General features: G+C 52.5%; 8 protein-coding genes across 8 annotated transcripts; 5 read left to right on the top strand and 3 right to left on the bottom strand.

The window, feature by feature from the left end:
* Positions 1-179: 179 nt before the first annotated feature.
* Positions 180-3436, bottom strand: PFLUO_LOCUS8085 (uncharacterized protein; the record flags this gene model as incomplete). Its single annotated transcript, XM_073785786.1, has 8 exons — positions 180-932; positions 990-1102; positions 1150-1915; positions 1973-2252; positions 2308-2648; positions 2712-2888; positions 2955-3230; positions 3299-3436. 8 exons carry the CDS (start codon positions 3434-3436, stop codon positions 180-182), a joined length of 2844 nt encoding a protein of 947 aa, XP_073642106.1.
* A 2345-nt stretch (positions 3437-5781) lies between these two features.
* PFLUO_LOCUS8084 (E3 ubiquitin ligase) lies at positions 5782-7332 on the top strand (the record flags this gene model as incomplete). Its single annotated transcript, XM_073785785.1, has 4 exons — positions 5782-5817; positions 5872-5991; positions 6046-6138; positions 6190-7332. 4 exons carry the CDS (start codon positions 5782-5784, stop codon positions 7330-7332), a joined length of 1392 nt encoding a protein of 463 aa, XP_073642105.1.
* Positions 7333-8723: 1391 nt separating this feature from the next.
* Positions 8724-10119, bottom strand: PFLUO_LOCUS8083 (uncharacterized protein; the record flags this gene model as incomplete). The annotated part of the gene is made up of 5 exons (XM_073785784.1): positions 8724-9201; positions 9296-9672; positions 9735-9805; positions 9865-9901; positions 9955-10119. The coding sequence occupies 5 exons, from the start codon at positions 10117-10119 to the stop codon at positions 8724-8726; spliced, it is 1128 nt and encodes a 375-aa protein (XP_073642104.1).
* An 816-nt stretch (positions 10120-10935) lies between these two features.
* PFLUO_LOCUS8082 (uncharacterized protein) lies at positions 10936-12841 on the top strand (the record flags this gene model as incomplete). The annotated part of the gene is made up of 2 exons (XM_073785783.1): positions 10936-11178; positions 11246-12841. The coding sequence occupies 2 exons, from the start codon at positions 10936-10938 to the stop codon at positions 12839-12841; spliced, it is 1839 nt and encodes a 612-aa protein (XP_073642103.1).
* Positions 12842-13563: 722 nt separating this feature from the next.
* On the bottom strand, positions 13564-15475 carry PFLUO_LOCUS8081 (pre-rRNA processing protein; the record flags this gene model as incomplete). The annotated part of the gene is made up of 2 exons (XM_073785782.1): positions 13564-15039; positions 15113-15475. The coding sequence occupies 2 exons, from the start codon at positions 15473-15475 to the stop codon at positions 13564-13566; spliced, it is 1839 nt and encodes a 612-aa protein (XP_073642102.1).
* A 365-nt stretch (positions 15476-15840) lies between these two features.
* On the top strand, positions 15841-16580 carry PFLUO_LOCUS8080 (Proteasome subunit beta type-4; the record flags this gene model as incomplete). Its single annotated transcript, XM_073785781.1, has 4 exons — positions 15841-15937; positions 16003-16252; positions 16321-16444; positions 16503-16580. The coding sequence occupies 4 exons, from the start codon at positions 15841-15843 to the stop codon at positions 16578-16580; spliced, it is 549 nt and encodes a 182-aa protein (XP_073642101.1).
* A 268-nt stretch (positions 16581-16848) lies between these two features.
* PFLUO_LOCUS8079 (Ubiquitin carboxyl-terminal hydrolase 10) lies at positions 16849-18675 on the top strand (the record flags this gene model as incomplete). The annotated part of the gene is made up of 1 exon (XM_073785780.1): positions 16849-18675. One exon carries the CDS (start codon positions 16849-16851, stop codon positions 18673-18675), a length of 1827 nt encoding a protein of 608 aa, XP_073642100.1.
* Positions 18676-19202: 527 nt separating this feature from the next.
* On the top strand, positions 19203-20843 carry PFLUO_LOCUS8078 (DNA primase large subunit Spp2; the record flags this gene model as incomplete). Its single annotated transcript, XM_073785779.1, has 1 exon — positions 19203-20843. The coding sequence occupies one exon, from the start codon at positions 19203-19205 to the stop codon at positions 20841-20843; it is 1641 nt and encodes a 546-aa protein (XP_073642099.1).
* Positions 20844-20886: the final 43 nt, after the last annotated feature.

Below are 20886 nucleotides of genomic sequence, written 5' to 3'. Positions count from 1 at the left end.
TGGCGCTTGGTTGTGCGTAGGCGAGTACTCAGGGCTAGGGCTGGTCGCGTGATTGATTATGTGATAGCATCACGTGATTCTAATCAACCCTAAATGGACCAAAGAACTATTGTCATGGCTGCGTTGTATTTGGTCTACAGCATATAGATACTCGGAATAGATACTATGTCTGGTAAGAATCACAGCTTCACCGTCATCACCCCATCTAGCGCATCCTCCCAGCTCTCCATCAATGCGCCACAGAACAGCTCGAGAGCCGGCACGTCCAGCGTCTTGTCCAGCAGAGCACGGAGATCCTTTCCGTATCCCTGAGACGAGTCACCCTCCATGACAAGCCCGACCATTACACTCAGAAGCCCCGAGGCAGAAACGCGCAGCTTCAGCACTCGGGTGTTGGAGCGGACGCTCTCAAACACTTCAGAGACAAGAGTAGACAACCGTTCGACTCGCTCCTTGGGGAGTTTGGTGGTCTTCGATGCCTTCCGAGAAGCCAAGGCCACCAGCTGCGACAAAGCCTTGACTGTTTCGAGAAGATGGAATACGGCATGAAGATATTCCCAGGTCGGCGCTGCGGGGGTACCTGGTTGAACAGCAATGGTTGTGCGAGCAAGCATTGGCGACACCTTGGCCTCGTTGAGAGTCAAGTCCTTCTTCTTGGAAATCAGCCACTCTTCCACCCGACCAAGAGCTTCGTCTGCTTGTTCTGTAGTCAAAGATTTGGACCCAGCCATGAACGCAGCCACCTTGAGTAGTTCCGAATGAATCTCGGCGTTTTCTCTCTCTGTACCCGTTTGTTCGGGCTCAGCATCAGAAAGGGACAAGTCCTTAAATGCGAGCAGCTCATCATCGGCAGGTAGGGGCTTCTGAATGGAGATACCCTTGAGAACGCTGAAAAGTTGGTCGGTAACTTGAGTAGATGTCAACCAATCTCCCTAAAGTCCGTTTATTAGTACATTTGAACTTCAAGCCTTGGGATGACATTAGCTTACACCAGGCAGAGGGCCTAACCGCATCCGCTCTTCGAAGGTGGGCTTGCCCGGGGCTTCACAATTCATGAAGGCATCAAACTTGCGCTGGTCGAGCACCGGTGAACTGTCCTTGGCTGTATATCGGTCAGCAATGCTCAGAAAACAAATATGACAGACTAACCAAGATCATCGTAACGGGTCATGGGATTTCCTCCAACCAGTCGCTGCATGCGTCGCGCATCCAGAGCATACATTCGGCGGCAGACACTGTCTCTCAGGCGTCTCTGAAGTTCAATAGTGTCCTCCGTATTCACGTAGCTGCCGTATTCTAAGCCATTCGTTCGGTGTTTCACCGTCGTGACGGCCGCGTTACGGTAGAAATTGAGAGCCTGGACAAATGCTGACTGCGGATCAAAGTCCTTAAACTCGGCTCCCTCCAGCGGCGGTGCAGAGTGCGGGTGAATGGTAGCAAGACGAGTGAACAAATTATGGGCGACAGTCTCAAACTGGACCTGCTTGACGGATAGCTTGCTGAACGTCTTTAGGGCGAGCGATCCCGCGCCGAGACTGAGATAAACTCGTACCAGTAGCAGGAGCGCCTGGTAGTTGTGAGGCGAGTTATCAAGAAGGCGTTCCAGGATGCTAGCCGCACGGATGAGTGCGGTGTTTGAGATCTGGGTTTGTGCCGAGGGTCCGCCGTAAAGCAAACTCATAGCAGCGAGAATGCCCAGGTCGTCACGAGGCTGGCTTTCAACCATGGTGGGCGCCGAGCCAGCCTCCGTCTTGGCCATTTCTTCCGACTTTCCTGAACTGGTGACCGTCTCATACCGCTCCAAGCAGCGGACAACAAACTCTTCGATCTGCTCCTTCGAGACACCATTCTCGTTTCCTGAGAGGCTGAAGCAGTATTCAAGTTTGAGGGCATTGATTTTGTAAACGTGATTCGTCTGGTTGAGTCGTGAGCTCAAATATCCATGGCACAGATAAAGTGTTAGGTGACTTACATTCTTGTCATTGTCCTCAATGTTCAGAGCGTATTCTACCATCTTCGATGCCACCATTTGGTTGGCAGATCCCAGAAACCCCCGAAGATCACCAAAGACGTAGAGTTTGTGCTTGTGGCCGTCAAAGTATGCCTGACAAGCAGACAGCATGTCTTCTTGCTTCATCTCGCCGACATCAATTCTCCCCTGGATAAGTTCCAAGCGAACGAGGTGGCCATTGCGGGACTTGGGGTTGAGCTGAATAAAGTCTTCAACAAACTTCAGGGCCTCGGTAGCAAGCCTAGATAACTGTCAAATGTGATCCAAAAACAGAATTCCGAGATTCGAGAACTTACCCAGGGGTTTTGCTGTTACGCACTGCTTGGATCAACACTTCCCAGACTTGCCAATCATCGTGCTTCTGAAGATATCGCTCTGTATCCACGGGTTCGGGAGCAGTAAGGAGATTTTTGATATAAGCAAATGCATCTTCCCACAGTTTGGCCGCTGCCAAGTTGCTGATCTTGGAGACCACAAAAGCCCATTCATTTTGAACAATGCGAGAGGATATGCCGACGTTTTGACTGTCCAGAAGTTTCAGAAGTTCGGAATGAAGACCCTGCGATTCGAAAATTTTGACGAGCAAGAGCATCTCCTCCGCTGTCTTAATCGATTTGGGTACGCTCGATATGTCAACCTACATCAATTCAATCAGTGGCCTATTCTATGATCTCGTTTTGAGGACTGGAAGGCGGCTTACCGGCTCGACAGGAGTATCAGCAGCAGCCTTTGAGATCATCCGATAGGCCAGGGTTCCGAAGAGCTTGCGGTCCACATCCGAGCTCGCAGAATCATTTGCAACGAGGTGACAGAGGAAGATGGCCCAGAAATAATACTTCCGATCCCTAGGAAAGTTCTTCTGAAGACTCATGGCAGCCTTTCAAGAGAGGGTTGTCAGCGATTGACCTTTCTCACCTGCACCATTTCTTTTGCTTTTCCTCACCTTCTGCGCTGACTTCCAGTCGTCACTCTCATAGGAATATTGAAACCACCTCGTTTGGATCTCCAACCCGTGTGGTTGCGCCTTCGCCGCCTTCTCCCACAGATTGCTCCTTGTCTGTGCTTGACCGTCGATATTCTGCAGCGTGCGATGGAGCATGTCCAGGGTATCTAGATCGGTGACGGGGGGTTCCGCATTGCACAGTTCGAGAGTCTCGGCAATCCCACGCTTGTGGTGGGCTTCATCCGCATGACGAAAAAGGACATGTGCTTTCCATGCCTATTATAAGATCGTGGTCAGCCAGATTCAAGTCACGCGCGCCTAGATGGCACTTGGGGAGGGCTCACCTTGAGGAATCGCGTATCCTCGCCCTTCTTCATGCGTTTCTCAATCAGCTGCAGCGCCTGCTTCAGATTCTGACCGTCAATGGCATCCTGGATTTGGTTGTTGCGGCGGTGGAACACCGCATCATTGGCCGGCGCCATGGCGGATGTGCTTGACCAGAGCTTCGTTGTTCGCCCCCACTAGACCTGGGATCAACCTAAGGATGAAACCGTCCACTGGGTCACGCACAGCACACAGAGAGAGGAAGTCTTTGGTGGGGGACTGTTCTCGGAGCTCTTTTTATTTGGAGGGGATTCGGAGGGAACGGGAAGGCGGTGGAGTGGGCGGTGATATCCTGAAGGCAGTTTGTTGTACATACTGGGAGCGAGGAGGGAAAAGTGCATCATCATGTTAATTTCATCTGAAGCTGGTATTAATATCACAGGTTGGATATACAGATAAAAGAAGGGTAAAATGCGAAGAAAAGCAGAGACATAGTATACATATTCCAACATTGTGACTCCATAATATTTCCAACATGCCAATTAAAAAGACACCAACCACAGGAAACAAGAAGAGAAGCCTCATATCATGGCAGTGTTGAATGTAGGGCGTTGTCAGATCATTATTGTAGCCGATATTGCGGTCTCGTCGTTGGGTAATGTACATCGCTATCCATGGCGCACAGAGTAAGATTTAATCTCCTTTTCTCGAGATGCTTTGAGCCATGATACCACAAGTCCCTTTACTAAGATCGGGGAGCAGTCTTCTTTTGCGCCAACTAGGATCATGCGTGTCAGCAGCTCGCCCAAAGATATCAAGGATGCACAAGTCCTGTGAGAAAAAGATGAGTAACTTTGACTTACCCAGTTTTTCTTACAATCACGATATGCCCTGGGAACAGCTCTGGTCAGCAAATGGATAGACAAATAACCAACGTAGAGGGCACAGAGGCCAATATTGAGCCACAACATATGCAAGCCCAAAAGCATGAGATCAATCAGGGATAGGTAACATACTGGAAATAGTCATGGCACATTTCTCGATCGAAACCATTGCGCTTCATACATTTGAGACTTCGATCGGCGAAGTCTTGACATGGGTCGAAATATTCGCTGGCCGTTTTGCTGGTCTATCATCAGCAAGACTCGAAGAGAAAGAAAGAAAATGAAAAGGAAATAAGTATGCGAGTCTTTTCATCGCTGTATAAGCTGAGTAAACACACGCGGCTCAATTTAACCACAGAAAACGACAACAGGGGCAAGCGCAAGAGCGCCTGGAGTCCCAAAGCAGTAACAGAGCGCGCGCAAACTCAACAACAACCCCCAAAAAGGATAACAAGGAAGCGCGACTGGGAATCATCTTACTGGGCAAATTTCTTCTCCGCGCTTTCCCACGCCTTGCCGTGTTGGTCATCCGGGGCTGACTCGGCCGCCATGGCTGCGACGTGCCCGGAGGGTGATAATGATGATAATGCGTTAGCCCGGGAAACCAGGATGGGCCAAGGATAATGATCAAACAAAAAGAAAACTGCCGAGCTGCAGGGCTGGCTGGGAAGGGCAGAGACTCGGGATGGGGATGGAAAAGAGCAGAAAGTCAAGGTTGGTCCGAGTTGAGGATCCGCGGGCTTGGCGCGGTGATCCACCGTTATAGATCGGAATCGATTACTTCGACTTCCAGTCTGCAGTTGCTTCTACGGTGCCTATGATGGGCGAGGGCTTGTTGAGGGTGCTTCTATTGTTTGTTCTACCCATTAACACCGTTGCAGAGATGCAATTACTACGAATCGTCCAAAGAACCAGTCACTTGTCTCTCCGTCTTGAACACAATCAAGCCGTCGAATGCACGCTTCACACTCTCCACACTGCAGATCAGCGAGGCATTAAATACCCTAAAAAATTGCCACGGCGGCCGCCTTCAACGGCCAAAACCCGAACCATCCTGGTCCATAACGACACTTACCAGGCGCTGAATGCCACCAACAACCAATCGATCGCGATGAACCAAAGTTGAGTGTATAAAGTGACATCTTTCAAGCGAGATCGATCGCAAGGCTGTCGCTGGGTAGAGAAAGTGATGAATCAACAGCATGTGTAGAGAGTCGGGCAGATGAGAGAAGAATGAGAGAAAGATAAAAAATGGCTGAACACTGCCCAGGCACGGATGACACAACACGTGGTGCCTAAGGCATCCAGCAAAACATCGCCGGCTCTCATTCTGCGCCGGGCTTCGGCTCTTTGAATCTGCAACATCCATCGCGAGTCCTGCCACCCGCTCTCTTTCTGTCTCTCTTGCTGCTTCCTGGCCCGGATCACCCTCTTCCCTCTTCCCCCTCGACCTGCCCTGCCCTCGCCACCATCTTTCCTTCTTCCCACCTTCACCGCACCCGCGACGACCAACCCCCACTTCTTTAGCGCCTTCACTGCCAACGTCGCAGCGCGTCTCGGTCGATGCTTGACTTGCCCCGCCAGTGACTGCAGGTCTCGATAGAATTCGAACGGTAATCATGGCGGGCAGTGGCTCTGAGCTTGAGGCCTCGGGGGTAAGACTACTTCCTTTGCGCGACAAGATACGCGAACTGACGCGTTTGATCCAGCTCGCCACCACTTTACAAGGGCATGTGGACGATATTCGCACTCTGATCCAGTGTGGGATTTGCATCCGGCCTCTCTACGAGCCGTTTACCCTCGCCTGCGGACACACTTTTTGCTACTCGGTGCGTATCTTGCCCTCCGGACGTTAAGATAAGGCCCTCTCTAATATTTCCCAGTGCCTCTCATCATGGTTTTCCGGTGGACGATCCAAGCGAACATGTCCAGACTGCCGGGCGCCCGTCCGAACACAGCCCGCGCCGGCATATCTTGTAAGTCTGCACAATACAAGATCGCCACTCCCAAATCTAACTGTTGTGCAGGTTCGAGCTATGGTGCAGATGTTTACGGGTCGGGCTGAGCTTTTGGATAAAGGAGAGACAACCGCAGAACATTCGAAAAACCAACAAGATGAAGCCGACAAGCTGGACGAAGACAAAGCAAATACCAATCCCAGCAGCGGCGGCTTGTTTGGAGGGTTGTTTAAGCCAAAGGCCCCTGCCCTCAAACCAGTTGTCGATATCGAAGATGGAGTAATCCGTTGCCCACATTGTAACTGGGAACTCGAAGATGACGAGATTTGCGGCGGCTGCGGGTGGTACTACCGACCCGACTCGGATCAAATGACCGACTACTCCGACGACTACAGCGACGAGGATTCGATGGATGATCTCGAAGGTCCAGACTCACTGGATGATGAATTCGAGGAAGAAGATGACTTCGGCGATCATTCGTTTTCACATCTTCCGTTCTTCCGGCCAGGAGCGGCCCCCATTCGAATGTTCCGTGGCAACCCGTCTACGCTTCCTCATCATATTCATGGTATAATCCATCCGGGCCATGTCCCATTGGAATACTTCTATAGCGACTCTTTCGCTCCCGGCAGGGATGTCAACGATTGGACGAGTGAGCAGGACGAGGAAGATGACATGGGCTCCTTCATCGATGACGATGAGCATGGAACTACTAGTCAGGCTATCGACTACGACTCAGACCCATCCACGGTGGTCGGTGAGCCTCATGCGTCAAATTCGAACCTTGGACCCTTGCGAGAGTACACAATTGATGCCGACTTGACTGATGATTCGGAGGACGATGATTACGGGAGCGAAATCGACCCCGACTCTCAGACGCGACGAGAAGGGTCATTCACACCGGTATCCAGCAGCAGTCCTGTCAATCCTCACTATTATGAAACGAGATCCTCGCCGGGTCAGTCGGAAGCCGGCGCAACGGATATTTCTCGTCTGGACGAAGAGCCCCTGGGTTCATCAGAGGATGATGATGACGATAGTGACTCGGAGGCTTCCAGCTCGCCTGCTCCAAGGCGCGTGCGGCGGTCCGGAGATACTGGAACATCTGCCGGCAATGCGATTGCCATTGACGATTCCGACGACGAGGATGACCAGCCCGTTTGCCCTGTGAGAACGGCCCAGCGGCGCCGGCCCAGGTACTCTCCATACTAGAAGGAAAAGCCGTCGTCAACTCTCAACACCCGGCCGGTGGTCGACATACCGAATAAATTTTTATTTTTTTTTGTGGTTCATCAGCATGGCGCTCCGGAATGGAATGGATAGAAAATGCTTTGGCGCCTTGCGTTCTCGAAACTGGAAGAACGGTCTAACAAACTTACTGTCATTGATCAATGTGGTGTTATTCTCGTTTGCTCTGTCCTGCTCGTCTTGATTTTCTCCCTTCCTCGACACTCTGAATCTTAGTAAATACCCTCTTCCTTTCACTTTCTAACACGGCCTCTTTGTCACTTCTCTCTCATTTTTATTTCACGGCTTACTATTACCTTGGCCGATGAGAAACTTTTATATGCATTGCGAGAGCCTTGATGAGGTTGCTCGCTTCTCTTTGAATTCATACGATAAATGCTTGTGGCTCTGATACGGTTGTATCTGCTCGATAATCTGGTTGTAATTCTACTCCATTTCCAAGTTGATTGAAATCATTTATTCGGACTAGATGCAAGTCAAAAAACAGAATGTGTATACAGAGGGTTATAGCGGCCAGCATGACATAGTCCGTAATTAGGATTTATGCCTGGCAGAAAAAAGTATTTTTAAGCTCTTCTATCCAAAAAAAAATTACAGATTCCCTTCAATTTATTAGCCTCACCCATACATAATGTATGAAAGGGGGCACTCACCCTTTGTACATGTGAGAGAGAAAAAAACCCCTCACCCCTGGCCCTCTCCCACCTACCCACGAGGCAGGTTCGTCTAGAATCCATCTCGTCGTCACGCGGTACTCTAATTATTAGTGCCTGTCAAAAACCGGTACCTGTCAAAAATCGACAGCAGGATTACCCTAAATGGATACCCAACAATTTTAGAGGCGAACCAGCCTAGTAAAGACTAGTACAAAATAGGAATTGTAAATGTGGAGATTGATACGTCCAATTCTTGACAGTATCGCGCATAATGTCCGAAAGTGGGGCAAAGGGGGGCTTTGTTTGACTTGCCCTCGAGAAAAAAGAAAATGACCCACCGTCCCCTACCTAGCTACCTACGGGACGTATCATTTTAGACTCTATAATTTAATTGATTGATCATACATTGTTGATCGTACGTCTTCAAAAATGTCAGGACTGCTGTCTGACCGTGCACGATACTACTAACTTATACATAGTGGACCTAGGTATGGCGAAATTAGAGAACTGACTAGCAGGCATTCTGGTAGTAGTAGAGAGATATAAGAGGGCAATTTTCAAATAGGCCTGCTCCTGAGAAATTAGAATACACACCCTAGTAGGACGGAGATGAGAGCAGTAAAAACTATGTATCTAATTTTGGCATCGTGGCCGCTATAAACCGCAGGAAACGTGGATGCATCGTTCGTTTGTCTAGCATCATGAACGATAATGTACAGTAAAATCTTGGGTCACGTTAATCGCGCCCGGTGGAGAATCTCGGCGAACATGTCTCCCATTTGGACGCAGGTCCTCGTCACTTTCCTTGGAAGCGACAAATGTCTTGTTCCCCTTTCCGTACAAATCTGTCTGCGATTCGTTGGTGCCCGTGCCAGAGATATGTGTGCGGACTGCCTCGTGGTCCCTTTGGTTCATCGGATAAATGTTGTTTGACTCTTGGAGTCGTTCAAAGGTCTGTGGATCAGACACACCATACCGGCTGCGACCCCGACCAGTCGAAAATAATCCGGGCGCCATGGTTGCCAAGATCGTCTTCAGGAGAGGCATATTAGCGCAAACGATGGCGATCTCCGGCTCAATAACTGTCCACATGACTCCCATCTGAACCGAATATGTGATATCGGTGAAGTCGATCTCCATCAAGGATTTTAGACGAACGATGCTGATGATTGAGACCCTGTTGCAGATTCAAACGGATGTCAGCTATTTGGAGGGAAATGGTCATTGCCACCGCAGAAGCTGTTGCAGACGGGGGAACGCAGGGAACTCACAGCAAACCTATGCTGAACACACCGCAGAGAGCCACTTTTTTGGCAAGCGTGAGCTGGAGCTTCCATATGTGAGGGAGCGGGAGCGCCATGACCATCAAGTCGGTAATTAGGTTCAACGTGCCAGCAACGACATATGTCGCGTTGCGGTCGCCGCAGGTCCCAGGAATAGAGGTGTCCCAATTATATGCCAGCGGACGACAGAGAAGAAAAGTCTCCAAAATCACGCTGGCTGACCACATCCAAACGATAGTCATCGTGACAAAAATGCTGATCCGAAAGCTTCGCTTGCTGCCAAAGATACGGAAGTAGAAGAGCATAATCGAGGACTTGATTAACCCTAACACAATCCCATACAGGGCTTCAAGAGGCAGGATTGTCTGTTCGGAGGGTTAGCATGTCCTGGAGATCGCAGAATCTGGATCTTTCCATAATTCCATACCTTCAACGTAATGATCACTGAAGATGGATCAACTTCGCCAATCTTTCGACCGGCGCCGCCAATGATGGAAACTGTTTTGTTTCCAGTTAACTGAGTTGAATCCATGACACATCGACAAAAGAGAACCCACGAATGTATTGAATTGCAATGTCAACATAAACAATTGCCTGGGAGCAATTGTCAATATTGGTAGTTCGACCAGGATCAAGGCGTGACTTACCAAGGCCGCAAGGATGAGATACTCGGGGGCTCCTGGCTTCACCAGTCTCAAGCGCAATGCATAGAACCGCAGCCCTGTGGTGAACGTAGCAAGGCCACCCAGAACCGTCACCGCAATGACTGGATTCCGAGACAGCGGAGTATCCAATGCGTATGTGACGGTCATGTCGAAGGGCAGCTAGGGTCACTCGACCTGGCAAATGGACAATCGTCCAGCTTATGTCGAGCAGGACCGGGGGCTGCTCATTTAATAAGTGAAAATAACATAAAGTTAGGCCTAATCTCTGCAGTTGCCCCCCCACATGGCCAGAAAAGGAGGCTTTGCCGCCATGTGTTGTGCCTCGCGCACCACGTTTTTGAAAACCCTGGATTCAGGCCACCCCCCCAGGCACCTTTAGCCGAACTGCCTGATATTTCCTGGTCTGCTAATTTGCATGGCATTTTTGACACATGGCGGCCAGACCTGGAAATGACAGGTCCTCCCGCAACTCACGGAGTGGTAGAGAACGGTACGGTCAACTGCCGAGGTCCCACACGAGACGTCGGACAGACTGCTCCACGAAACACCATTTGCTCTCCTCTCATGATCAACGCTTTCAAACAAGTTGCTTCGTTGGGCCGAGACCAGGGTCAGTCTCCACTGATCTTCCGGATTGTCTCGTTGTACTCCGTAACCGATTCCCTATCAAGAAACAATCGACGAGGCTGCCAAAATGAAAGAGGCGCTAATTTCTGACGGATTCAACGGCTTCCCGGCCAATGGATTCAGGGGTCGTTGACGGTCCGAAAAGCAGCCTTAATCGTCCTTCCTTCTACAGCTTAGCTCTGCGAGTCAGGCTAGGTGGGGATAGAAGCGTGCCGTCCAGTGGGGCCTAGCTTGTTTTGAAATGCTTTTAGGATGGGATGATCTTTCGACCAAAACCATGTTATTCAGGAGGTATTCTTAGTTTGCCCCTGTTCAATCCATCATTCAACCCACGCCATGGCATCTATTGACACCTCCTCGCTTGCAGACCTGCGTCAGCAGTATGACTACATTGTCGTCGGCGGCGGCACATCTGGCCTAGTAGTTGCCAATCGCTTGACCGAGAACCCCGCCATCAGCGTGCTTGTTCTCGAGGCTGGAGGCAATCGTGTCAATGATCCACGGATCGCGGCTCCTGGTCTCGCGGCATCTACCTACTTCGATCCTGACTTCGATTGGTGCATCACCAGTCCGCCCCAGGTACATAAACCTAGTTTTTTTTTTAGGAGACGTATTTTTAAGTTAACTGACGATCGCGTGTATCTAGAAAGCCTTGAATGGACGATGCATCGCTGAGCCTCGTGGGCGGACGCTTGGTGGTTCTTCTGCCATCAATCTCGGAATGGTGATCTACCCCAGCCGAGCCGATCTCAACTCGTGGGAGCAGCTGGGGAATGAGGGATGGAACTGGGACTCGGTTTCGCCGTATCTGAAGAAGTCCCAGACATTTAGTCCGCCTTCTGCCCAGGTCAAGGAGGAACTGTCTCTGCAGTATATCGACCAGGTGGTCCAGGGCAGCTCCGGCCCACTTCAGGTCTCCTTTGGCGATGGTCCATTCCCGCCTTTCGTTGGAGCTTGGCCAAAGGTGTTCGAGAACCTTAACTTACAGATCACGGGCGATCCCATGTCCGGTGTCGCGAAAGGAGCCTTTGTTGGCCCGGGGAGTATTCACCCCACTACCAGACAACGCAGCCATGCTGGCGTGACATACTACAACGAGGAGGTGGCCAAGCGACCAAACCTCCGTGTTATCACGGAAGCCTATGTGGAGAAAATTGTCCTTGATAACACCAGTGGTGAGGATGTTGTGGCTACTGGGATTCAATTCATTGGCAAGGATGGCATCCAGCAAACGGTAGCCGCCAAGCGTGAGGTTATTCTCGCCGCCGGTACTGTTAAAACACCGCACTTGCTGGAGCTATCCGGTATTGGCAACGGCTCCCTTCTCCGGTCCCATGGCATTGACCCGATTGTGGAGAATGAGAACGTTGGAGAGAACCTCCAAGAGCACGGCTTTGTGCCATTCAGCTGGGAGGTCGCGGATGGGCAGCCCACCGCCGAGGCACTGCGAGATCCTGCGGTGGCAGGCGCCGCCATGGCAGCTTGGCAAGGATCAGGTGCAGGGCCACTTGGCCTGTGTGCTCTGCCGTCCTCGTATACAAACCTCGCGGAGCTCAAAGACGGCGAATTAAAATCCATCATAGAACAGTATTCGCAAGAGAAAGATCTTTCGCCGAGCCTCACGGCACAATACAATGTGCTTCGTCAGATGCTCGAAGACGAGGATGAGCCCACCGGTCAATACACCTTGGCGCCATTCCAGGTCTTGCCGGAGAAAGGACCGAGCCCCAAGGGACTCTATGGCATGCTGGAGCCGGAGAATTTCATAAGCATTGTTTCAGTTTTGAACCGTCCTTTCTCGCGCGGTAATGTCCATATCGCCTCCTCCGATCCCAAGGCCAATCCGACCTTTGACCCATGCTTCTTCGCTCATCCACTGGACCTGGAACTTCATGCGCGTCACGTTCGCTGGCTGGAGACTCTTGCGTGGACTGAGCCAATGGCCTCTCTTCTCAAGGCAGATGGCCGGCGCTTACAGAACTCCTCGCGGGATATCACTCTTGAAACAGCTCGAGAATTGGCTCGGGATCGGATCGTTGCCCACTACCATGTTATTGGTACCGCTGCGATGATGCCGCGTGAGAAGGGCGGTGTTGTTGATTCTCGTCTCAACGTGTATGGCACCAAGAATCTGCGGGTGGTCGATGCTAGTATATTCCCTCTGATTCCCCGGGGAAATATTCAGTCCACTGTGTTCGCTGTTGCAGAAAAGGCTGCAGACATCATTAAGGCCGACTTTTGAGCTATAACACCGCATCAAATGTTTGCAGAGAGCTATGGTGCCTGTGGGTAGGATCTGGGTGGTGGTGCGAGGCACGCGATCGGTCAGCCGACAGTCTGTTACTGTAGAAGGACATTCGAACGCAGTCTCGGTAGTATACAGTAATATCACTCACACTCTCGATATAAGAAAAATGCATCCCGTATACGTAAAGGCATCTGTGTAAACTTGACGCAAAAGTTTGGTCATGTCGATCTTGTGACTAGTCGATGAAAGAGAGATAAGTGAAGCGTTAGAGCCCAATCATGATGCTCATGCTTGACTTTAACTTGATACCGTTATAACTCTTGCTAATTTGCTGCAGTCCTGTCGATCTCACAGAAAACTCTATTGCTTCGGGAGCTAGTTTCCTCTACCCGTCCCAATGAAAGTCTCCTTAAGCCCCGCTCAGGGGCATCCTCGTTTGTCTCAGAGAGCGAGGGGCGAGCACTAAATTTTACTTTTTAAAACTGAGACAAAGAGCCAGCCAAGGCGTGCCAGGCATTATCCAGTGCGCACATGTGTACATTGCAAAAGGCAAATGGGTTGTATGCAAACTAAAGTTATACAGTCGAAATGAAAACACCGTAAGTATATGCCGGGGATGGTAGAAGTACATGCACAAGTAGAGACAGACGCCAGAGACACCCTCCAATTCCAGCAACGCTCTAGTTTCTTTATCTTTTCCCCGAGGTTCATGCAGTTCATTCGGCGGCAGCAGCTTTGGGGGCAAAGGGGACCTCAAACACGATAGCCCCGTTGCGGCCGTCCGGCGCACTGCCCTCATGGTAGTTGTTGGCGTAGCACTTCCAGCGACCCAGTCGGTGCTCTTTCCCCACAGCAGCAACGACACAGAGACCACTGGGTTCGGTGTCCGAAATCGGCTTGGACTGGCCGGGCAGGGTCTCGGGGCGACGCTCGAACACAGCAATGTCATTGATCACGCCCTTGACCAAAGGCTCGGGCTCTTCTTTTGGGGATTCTTGATCGACGATCATGTGGTCTGACTCTGGCAGCGTACTATCAAGTGTGAGGGACTGATTCAGCTGCCGCGAGGGTGTATCGGGAGTCCCTTGGCCGCCAGATCCCGAGCCGATGGGACCTAGCGGAATGATCGTCTTCTTGTCATCGGAGATACGCCATGCGCGGATCCAACCATCCCAACTGCCGCTGAGCACAATATCCGTCCCTGGAAGAGTGGCCAGTGCGGTGATCCACCGAGGCGAGGGACGCAGGTATCGAGCATTGAGAGCGGCGACCTTTTCATCAACCTCTGGAGACCATTGATCCAACGGCGGGATTGGGTCCAGGCCGTGCGCCAGGGGAATGGTATGAAGTGGTTTCTTTTTGTGGATCGACCACAGCGAAATCGAGCCGGAGTCGGAACCAGTGACAAAGTGGGAGGGTGGGAGAGGTGCAATACAGTCGATGTTGTTGTCGGGATACGGGGCGTGCTTCGAAGCGCCGCCACGGAACACCAGTTGTGTCTCGTCCACGACCTTCCACAGTCGAGCTGTGCGGTCCCGAGCTCCGGCGCTGACGCATTGGTCGATTGCCATGGCTGCAATGCCGGGAATGGAGTCTTGGTGACCAAACAACGTTTCGACGTAGGCATGGCCTGCACCGCTAATGGACCAGGTCTTGATAGTCCGGTCAAAGGACCCTGAAAACAGTTGCTCCCCAGAAGTCATGGTGGAAAGGTGTCGGACGAACGCTAGACCGCTGACGGAGTCGCGATGGTGTGTGAAGGTTTTGGTAGGTGTCAACGTTTCCGCATCCCAAATGATCAGTTTCTTGTCTGCTCCACCCGTAGCCACGAATTTCCCAGACGGCGAGACTGCCACAGCCAAGATACTTCCTGTATGTCCCTGCTCTTCGCCCGTCTCTGCAACTTTGCGCATGCCCCGAGCGTACCGTACTCTCTTAGGCTTCTTCCGCTGAGGGCGTGGAGGCCGTTTTGATTTTTCGCTTTGGCCGTTCGTCTCAGCGGCCTCTGGCGCTTTAGGGGTCGCCAGTTCCCATTTGATCAAAGTCTTATCCTTTGAGACTGTGTATGCATATGGCGGGGAGACTGCGATGGAAGTGGTCGACTGGGTATCTGAACGGAAAAATGAATGAGGTGCCGCGGGAAATGAAAGTTGAGAAGCGATTTGCCGGAACGTGCGTCCTTTGAATTCGTCCTGATCAATCGCCGTCAGTTAGTGGCTCAAATTTTTTTCCATTTTTCAATTTTGAAAAAGAGCAACCACATACCACATCCTGTTTTAGTCGCTCTGCGATCAAGTCCCGATCGATCTCTGCTGCATCAAACCCAACTTCATCCACTTCTTCTCGAACGTTGTCGAGGTATCGTTCCGCCAGTTTCAGTCTGCGGTCTGCTGCCGTTTCGCCGTCATCAGAGTCTGAACCACTCTCCTCGGCCGACTCCCCCAAATTCGAATTATCCTCATCTTCATCCAGGTCACTTCCCGAGATCGATTCATCTCTTTCTCGGGCTCGTCGATCTGCGCCATCAGTTTGAGCATCCACACCTCGTTTCTTCGATGCTGGGGCTGCGGCGCGGTCTTCTCTCTTCCGCTTGCGCTGAGAAGCGGGGACCGTAAAGAAGGAAGACATGGCGACCGCACGGATTGACTTGCCCGGTCGAATTGATCGCAGTGGGAAGTGCCAAACACTGTGAGTTGCGGGAAGTGCAACTTTTTTTTTTCTGCCCGGCGGCGGCTGAGTCAGCACCGTGAGCTCCAGGCGTCAAGCTCGCCGCGTCAGGGCCCATCCATCACCTGCCTCCGCATCTTCCATCCCGCCCTTTCTCCTTCTCACACTGCTGGTTCTGTCTGAGCTGTGTTCATCGCAAACATGTAAGCTGCTGGATCTCAGCTTCAGTTGGGTCTCGATTGCTAACCACCCGCCCTGTTTCTAGGGAGGTTCTTCTGGGCATCACCGGCAAGGACTTCGTCATTCTTGCCGCATCCAAGGCCGCAATGCGTGGCCCGACGATTCTCAAGGCCGAGGATGACAAGACAAAACAACTGAACAAGAGCACGCTCATGGCTTTCTCAGGAGAAGCTGGAGACACGGGTCGGTAGCCCTTCCATGACGTGCCAGCTAGCCAGGGTGTGCTGACGAGAGATGACCATGATCAGTGCAATTCGCCGAGTTTATCCAGGCCAACATCCAACTGTACTCGATGCGTAACGATACCGAACTGAGCCCCGCTGCCGTTGCCAACTTTGTCCGGGGCGAATTGGCCCGCAGCCTGAGGTCGCGGAGTCCCTACACTGTCAATCTGCTGCTCGGCGGAGTGGACCCAATCTCCGAGAAACCACACCTGTATTGGCTGGACTACCTGGCGTCGTTGGCCGAAGTGCCCTATGCCGCACATGGCTATGCCCAGTACGTTTGAACCTGCCTCTCGCGGATCGAGTTGCCAGTGGAGACTCCCCATACTGACTCGATCCCAGATACTACTGCCTCTCTCTTCTTGACAAACACCATCACCCCGAAATCTCGCTCGATGAAGGCCTCAAGCTCCTAGATATGTGCACAGACGAACTCAAGCGCAGACTACCGATTGACTTCAAGGGAGTATGTTGCTCTTCCCACCACTATTTGTTGGATCCGCGACTAACTTGATGTTCTACAGGTTTTGGTCAAGGTCGTGACCAAGGACGGCGTGCAGGTGGTGGACTTTGATAACGACAAGATTGTTCGTCCGGCGTAACTTGGTGTATCATATCCGATGACTTTATTTCTTTGGATTACGGGATAATCTTTCAATGGTACGATGCAAGGACTATGCGTAGAGTTGTAGATACATAAACATATAGGTAATGACTGGGCGTAGAGCATGACAATAATATCAACGTCCTCGTCTGCTTCTGGTTGTTTCTTCATGTTTGCTTTGTTTGTCCCGTTTGTCCTGTTTGCATCTGGTGCCGTCAAGCTCGGCCGCAGTTAGACAGCCTTCGTTTCTTCCTTCACACCTCGCAATGTCGAAGAGACCAGCTGAGCTGCCTCTTGAGCAGGATTTTTCCGGCTCTCCCGCTTCAAAGAAAGCGCGCGTCGAGGACGACATCGCCGACGCCCGCAATGGCGCAGGGCTCGCACATCGAGGACGGGGCCAGGAATTGGAGCAGGACGATCGCAACGGCGCAAACAGTCTGGCTGCAGCAGATATCGAAGGCGAGGAACTGAAGGAAGACGAGGCCGGTGGCGCGTCGGATATTGACGACGATGCCCCTGCGGTCAGCGCTCCGAAGCGGCAAAGCGCACCCATGGAAGGCTACGGCGACCTCTATCTCGACACCATCAACCGCGGAGTGCTGGATTTCGATTTCGAGAAGCTGTGCTCGGTTAGCCTGTCTAATATCAATGTCTACGCATGCCTCGTGTGTGGCAAATACTTTCAAGGTCGCGGGCCCAAATCGCATGCGTACTTTCACGCGCTCGAAGTCGGGCATCATGTCTTCGTCAATATGGGCACGAAGAAGGTTTATGTCCTGCCGGAGGGCTATGAGGTCAAGAACAAGAGTTTGGATGATATCAAATATGTGGTAGACCCACACTTCTCTAAGGAGGAGGTCGTGAAGCTCGACAAAGAGGTTCACGATGCCTGGGATCTGTCTGGAGCCCGTTACCGACCTGGGTTTGTTGGCATGAACAACATCAAAGCCAACGACTATTTGAACGTTGTCGTTCAGCTTCTGGCACACGTCGCACCCATCCGCAACTACTTCCTCCTGAACGAATTCTCGACACCTGGCACTCCCCAGTTGCCAATTCGATTTAGCACCCTGGTTCGCAAGCTGTGGAATCCCAAGGCGTTCCGGTCCCATGTCTCTCCGCATGAGTTGCTGCAGGAGGTTGCGATGCGGTCTTCGAAACGATTCAACCTCACCCAACAATCCGACCCGGTGGAATTCATGTCCTGGTTCCTGAACAACTTGCATCTTACCCTGGGCGGTTCTAAAAAGCCCTCTTCAACACCAACAAGTGTAATCCAGGCAGCCTTTCAGGGTCAACTCCGGATTGAAAGCCAAGCTATTACTGCCCACTCCGATACCCAAAACGCCCGCCTGGTGTTCACAGAATCCGGCGCAATCAACAGCCAGACCACCCCGTTCCTCATCCTGACGCTGGACCTACCCCCAACACCGCTCTTCCAGTCAACAAACCGGGAGTCCATCATCCCACAGGTCCCGTTGACCTCGCTCCTCAACAAATACAACGGTCTCACCGCATCCGAAAAGCTCGACCACCGCGTGCGTCACCGGCTTCTCCACCCCCTCCCACCATATCTCCTCTTCCACATCAAGCGCTTCAGCAAGAACCGGTTTGTGTCCGAACGCAACCCCACCATCGTCACTTTCCCTTCGCCTCGCTCCCTCGATATGTCACCTTACGTCGAACCAAACCCATCCATCTGGCCACCCGGTGAACCAATCATGTACGACCTCGTCGCAAATATCATCCTCGACCCGGCCGTCGCAGCACCGGGTGCCACCGAGGATGCAGCCGGCAAGGGCGTCAACGCAGCCTCCGGCTCCACCGGAGCGCCCTCTTCGGGTGCCGGTGCCGGTGCCGGCAGCGAGAAAGTGTCATGGCTCGTCCAGCTCCATGATAAGGCCATGGGGGCGGAAACAGCGCGTGGCGGTGCGGAGCAGCAGCAGCGTGGAGCTGAGTGGCTCGAGATTCAGGATCTGTTTGTCAAGCGCGCGGAGAGTGAGACTCTGTTCACTCGCGAGGGCTACTTGATGGTTTGGGAACGTCGCAAGGCTCCTGGGAAGAAGGGGAAGGGCCGGGCTGGTGCGAAATGAGAAAAGGGTGTTTGAAGAAGGTGAAGGGCGTTGCTATATTATATACCGAGGAGAAAAATGTCGGTGTGCGGAACACGGAGACTGATCTATCTGCTTTCAGAGCAGATGCCTGTACCATTAGATCTAGTGACGAATTCATGCTTGTATGTTGTTGGCATCTACATTCGTAGGTAGTCAATTAAAGAGGGAACTGGTTTGCAGCTTCGTCTCGGGTGGATCGAGATATATATATCTTCGAGTACCACGAACCTTGCCTCCATTTCCGATCTGCTTGGTCACATACCTCACTCCTAGGCTATACATAATAATCAATACATTCTCATCTTCATTCCCATCCATCTCCCTCATGTCTTCATACAGTCACTGTAAAATAGTTGTCCAGTTAGGGCTAGCCACTGATAAGCCCAACTCCCGCCCTTGCCACCGCCTTTGCCTCTAGACATTCTCGAGCTCTCCAACTTTTCGACCGAACAGAGCATCCTCCCCAACGCCTTCGAGTCCCTCCCCTATCCACGCCTACCGTCGCCATGTCTTCATCGACACGCCCCCGTGACGGCAACGGCAAACCGTTCTCAACCTCCCTGTCCAGTTCCAACGGCGCATCCTCCAAAAAGACCTCGTTCAACCTACAATCCTCAAAACGCAACCGTCCCACCGACTCACCCGCACCAGGAAGCCGCTCCCTCGCTCGACGGCCGCACAAGCTCGGCCATGGCGGCGACTCCTCCGACGAAGACGACAGCGCGCCTGTCCACGAAGAAATCGCCGGCTTCGACACGCACACCGGCGGTGTCCTGGCGGCCGACGGACAGGCAGTCAAGAAAGACAACGAGCCGCTGGTCATCCCTGTTGCCAGCAAGAATAACTGGCGCGACCGGCCCGGCGTCAACACGAAGAAAAGCAAGAAGAACCTCCTGCCGCGCGAGGTCCAGGCTATGCAGGAAGCAGAGAGAAATGGACAAGCCCCTGGAGGCAATGGCGGTGCTGCAGTCGAGACAGAGGGGCCGAGTATGGCGTTTGGTCTGAGCTTTGCAGCACAGAAACCCGCAGAGAGTGGTGGTGATTCAGCGGTCGAAGACCAAGCCATGCCAGATGCGAAGCCCATACTCCCTCCTCCCATTGAGGAGAGCAAGCCGCTCACGGATGATCAGAAAGCACTACAAGCTCTGATCAGCGAGAGCAAGGGGGAGGCACCAGAGCGACGAACGGACCTCGTGATCGAGTCCCAGCAGAAAGCGCAGGAGGAAGATGACGAAGAAGAGGAGCATGGACGCTATGACGAGGCGAGCTCTTTCCGCACAGATGTTGCATCGCGACCTGATTCCGCGACACTAGATGCCTACGACACTATCCCCGTGGAGCAATTTGGAGCCGCGCTCTTGCGAGGAATGGGCTGGAAAGACGGCCAGGCCATTGGACGAGGCCAGTACGGCACATCTGCAACTGCGGACCGGGATCGAGCGAACAAGCCGCGCGTCCCAGAGCGGCGGCCCGGGTTTTTGGGAATTGGAGCCAAGGATGCATCGGGCGGGAAAGGCGCTGAGGCTGAACTCGGCGCGTGGGGGAAGTCGGCGATGCGGAAGGCATCGAGAAAGCAGGGAGACGCAGATGCAGAGGGCGGGAATACGGAAGGTGTCTATATGCCGATTATGATGCGCAACCGCAAGACCGGCGAGCACATCACCGAGGAGGAACTGGCCGCCATGCAGAAAGAGGCAAAATCGAAACCCACCACGGAGGATGACTGGCGTGAACGCCGTGATCGCAATCTGGAGAAGAGCGGCCGCGACAAAGACAGGGATCGCGAGTATCGTCGGCGCGACTATGACGACGACCATGAGGAGCGGCATGGGAGGAGGAATGGCTCGTCACGCCGGGACCGCAGCTTGTCTAGTGGGCGCCAGTCTTCGTCTCGACGATCACGGTATGATGATGATGGCGGCAGAGAAGACCGGTCTCGTCGTGATCGGGACAGACGGAGGGACCGCGATGATGACCGGGACCGGCGGAGAGACTCCGGCCGCGATCGTGATAGGGAGAGGGAGCGAGACAGAGACACAGACCGCAGCCAACGACACGGTGATGATCGATCCAGCAAGTCTCGGCGTGACCGTGACCGGGATCGTGATCGTGACCGTGACTCTCGTCGCAGTCGGCGAGACGACTAAATACTATCTTTCTGGCGTGGAACGAATGTACAATGAATCCCCT

The sequence above is a fragment of the Penicillium psychrofluorescens genome (assembly GCF_964197705.1).
Source record: "Penicillium psychrofluorescens genome assembly, chromosome: 5".
NCBI lineage: Eukaryota > Fungi > Ascomycota > Eurotiomycetes > Eurotiales > Aspergillaceae > Penicillium > Penicillium psychrofluorescens.
Note: the sequence above shows the minus strand (reverse complement) of the source record. Positions and strands in the feature narration are given on the sequence as shown.